Genomic DNA, 4,002 nt, shown 5'->3' with positions numbered 1-4,002 from the left:
TTTATTTTATTATTCATTTATTTATTATTTATTTATTTATTTTATTATTTATTTATTATTTATTTAGTTATTTGTTTGTTCATTTGTTTATTTATCTATCTATTTTCTCTGTCTTATTTTATTTTGTTTTGTATAATTTGTTTTATTTATTCTACTTTATTTTATTTTGCTTTATTTAGTTCTGTTGTATTTTGTTTTGTTTTATTTTATCTGCGTTTTATTTTGTTTCATTCTTTTATTTGGTTTCTTTGATTTGTTTGTTTTGTTTTATTTGTTTTATTTGTTTTATTTGTTTTATTTGTTTTGCTTGTTTTGTTTGCTTTTTCAGCTAGCTAGCTAGCTAGCTAGCTAGCTTGCGAGATAGATATATAGGTAACTAGCTACTGAGCTAGCTAGCTAGCTAAATAGTTGGATGGATGGACAGCTCTCTAGCTAGCCAGCTAGCTGGCTAGAGGGCTAGCTGTGCAGCGGTCCAGCTGCCCAGCTAACTCGCAAGCTAGCTAGCTAGCTAGCTAACTAGCTAGCTGTCCAGCTAGCTAGCTAGCTAACTGTCGAGCTAGCTAGCCCATGATGTGCTCAGCCAGCTAGCCATCTACTCCCTCATCTGCCCACCTATCTCGCCAGCTAGCTAGCCATCCACCTACCCAGCTGGCCAGCTAGCTAGCCATCCACTTATCTAGCTAGCTAGCTAGCCACCCAGCAAGCCACGCAGCTAGCTGGCTAGCTAGCTAGCCAGCCGGCTAGCTAGCTAGCGGACCTGACGTCTGTGAGGGCCTCGTCGACAAAGTGCCAGCTACCTACCTACCCACCCTCCCCTCCACCCAGCTAGCCACCCAGCTAGCTAGCTAGCCACCCAGCTAGCTAGCTAGCTAGCTAGCCACCCAGCTAGCTAGCTAGCTAGCCACCCAGCTAGCTAGCTAGCTAGCTAGCTAACCTGACGTCTCTGAGAGCCTCGCCGACGAACTGGTATGTACCTACCCACCCGCCCACTGCCCACCCAGCCAGCCAGCTAGCTAGCCACCCAGCTAGCTAGCTAGCTAGCTAGCTAGCCAGCTAGCTAGCTGACCTGACGTCTGCGAGGGCCTCGTCGACGAACTGGTACCTACCTACCCACCTACCTACTCAGCCCCACCCCCCCACTCCCCCCCACCCAGCTAGCTAGCTAGCTAGCCACCCAGCTAGCTAGCTAGCTAGCTAGCTAGCTAACCTGACGTCCGTGAGGGCCTCGTCGACGAAGCGGTAGCCGAGGAGAAGGGCGGGGTAGGCGAGGGCGCTGTGGGCGGCGTTGAGGAGTTGGAGTTTGAGGGTTTCGAAGTGTTCAACTTCTTTGGTGAAGACTGCGCCGACGGCTTCCAGAAAGGGGCGCTCGTTGCAGAAGTTCTCCTGAAACCCAAAACCCTAAACCCTAAACCCTAAACCCTAAACGCAACTCCACGCACACGCCCGCCGGGTCCTCCAAACCCCGCAGCCTCACGATTCCTACAGCTCGAGAAACCTCCAAACAAGTGCCCCAAACCCTAAACCCTCAGCCCTAAACCCTAAGCCCTAAACCCTAAACCCTTCCGGCACGTGGAAGTGGTCTTTTTTCTTGGGTCCCCCAAACCCCAGAACCTGACAAATTCCCACAGCTCGAGAAACCCTCCAAAAAACTGCCACCAAACCCTAAACCCTTAACCCTAAACCCTAAACCCTAAACCCTAAACCCTAAACCCTAAGCCCTTGAAACCCTTGAAACCCTTGAAACCCTTTTGTCGACTTTTAGTGCATATAGGGGCGATGGAGGGGCAAAAGGGCTTTTAAGCGTCCCTTTTGTTTCGAGGGAGTTTCCGAATTTCCGAAAACCCTCAAAAAGGGTTTGAAGTCCCTAGAGGCGAGTGCGAATTCGCTATTTTCGAATTTAGGGTTTTCTCTCATTTTGTGTCCGTTCTTTTTGGTTTTTTTTGCAGATTTCTCGCAGAGACTAAAGCGGTTTGAAGGGGCCCCCAGGGGGGCCCCCCGGGGGCCCCCCAGGCGCATGCATGCGCGAAAAAAGCCCCAAAACGGACCCCTATCACCCACTGCCGGAATTCCTCGGCCACCACCGGCCACTTGTCCCCCACGCCGTAGTCCTCTGCGAGAAGGGCCACGTGTTCGCTGCTGGTGGCTGGGGTGATGCGGTCTACCATGGTGCAGGGGAAGCTGCAGCAGCAGCAGCAGCAGCAGCAGCAGCAGCAGCAAACCAAGCCCAGATTCGAAACCGCAAGCCCGCGCAGATTCAACCCCTTCTTTTTCCAGAAAAAATGAACGAAAATTAATCCGAAAAAAAGAAAATTCAAAAATTCGAAAAATCAGAAAAATGAACAAAATCTGCAGCGCTAATCGTGGACTTAATGGAATTTTTGAAAGATTTTAAAAGTATTTTTAAAATATTTTTAAAATATTTTTGAAATGTCTTTAAAATGTTTCAAAAATGTTTTAAAAATGTTCCAAAAATGTTTTTAAAATGTTTTAAAAGGATTTTAAAGACTTAAAAGGGTTTTAATGATTCAAAAGGGTTTTAAAGGTCCACAATTTTATATTTTATTTTTACTTTTTTATTTTCCCCTTTAGACTTTCACTCCCACAAAAATACCACTTCATACGCATGCGCTAAACCCTAAACCCTAAACCCTAAACCCTAAACCCTAAACCCTAAACCCTAAACCCTAAACCCTTACGAGACATTTTTGCTGATCCAGGCGGCCATTTCAACATCCACTTCTGAAGCAAATTGAATTACCATTTTCTTGAGGAGCTGCAAAAAAAAGAAATGGCAAAGATATACTTAAAACCCTCTCAAGGGCTTAGGGTGTAGGGTTTAGGGTTTAGGGTTTAGGGTTTAGGGTTTGTGGCGAGTTGAATTCAACTTGGAGTTCTTTAACTTGCAAATAAAACATGAAGCCACAGAATGAAGATAAACGACATCGACTTAAATTAAATTAAAGTTAATTAAATTAAATTAAATTAAATTAAATTAAATTAAATTGAAAAGAATTAAAAAAAATTAAATTAATTAAATCAAATCAAAAAGAAATGAATAAACTTAAATTTAAAAAGAAATGTGAAGTGGCAGCAGCAAATGTGCAATCGAAGCAGCATAAGAAAAGACTACAAACAAAATAATAAATAAATAAATAAATAAATAAATAAATAAATAAATAAATAAATGATAAATAGGTAAATAAATAAATAGGTAAATGAATAGATAAATGAATAAATAAATGAATAAATAAATAAATAAACAAACAAATAAATAAATGAATAAATGAATAAATGAATAATAAATAAGTAAATAAATAAATAGATAAATGAGTAAAAATAAATAAATAAATAAATGAATAAATAATACACAAATAAATGATAAAAGATGAAGAAATAAATAAATAGCTAAACAACAAACAATAAATCGATGAACAAATAAATAAATGAAAAATAAATAAAATTAGCGACAAAAAGCAAATAAACAAAAAGTTAAAAAATAACAAATGGCAGCAAATAAATGCTAGTTAACAAATGCAGCAAATGGTGCAGCAAATGGTGTTACTAGCTAGCCAGCCAGCTAGCCAGCTAGCTAGCCACCAACACAGACAGACAGCCAGCTAGCTAGCGATACAAAACCAGTTGCCAGCAGTCCAGCCAGCTAGCCATCCAGCTAGCTAGCCATCCAGCTAGCTAGCCATCCAGCAAGCTAGCTAGCCAGCTAGCCAGCTAGCTAGCTAGCCAGCTAGCTAGCTAGCTAGCCAGCTAGCCAGCTAGCCAGCTAGCTAGCTAGCTAGCTAGCTGTGCGTAAGAGCCTCACCTTGCCGTTGCTGGGGATGTTGTCGCAGGGCAAAACTGTGAAAGGCCTCACCCCCAAATCTCTGCGGAGTTTTAGGCCCAGGTAAATCAGCCCCAGCGCAGACTGCGGCACCCACATGCTCTGCAGCAGCAGCAGCAGCAGCAGCAGCAGCAGCAGCAGCAGCAGCAGCAGCGGCGGCGGCGGGA

At 43.0% G+C, this 4,002-nt stretch overlaps 1 protein-coding gene across 1 annotated transcript; it reads right to left on the bottom strand.

Annotated features, from left to right (window-relative positions):
* Nucleotides 1-1,207: 1,207 nt before the first annotated feature.
* Nucleotides 1,208-2,761, bottom strand: ETH_00027760 (uncharacterized protein; the record flags this gene model as incomplete). Its single annotated transcript, XM_013372695.1, has 3 exons — nucleotides 1,208-1,383; nucleotides 2,046-2,178; nucleotides 2,697-2,761. Coding segments are annotated over 3 exons (374 nt in total), but the record flags the coding sequence as incomplete, so codon positions are not given.
* Between the last annotated feature and the right edge of the window lie 1,241 nt (nucleotides 2,762-4,002).

Source organism: Eimeria tenella, genomic scaffold (assembly GCF_000499545.2).
Source record: "Eimeria tenella Houghton genomic scaffold, Eth_scaff103, whole genome shotgun sequence".
NCBI lineage: Eukaryota > Apicomplexa > Conoidasida > Eucoccidiorida > Eimeriidae > Eimeria > Eimeria tenella.
This window is presented reverse-complemented; position numbering and strand designations above follow the sequence as displayed.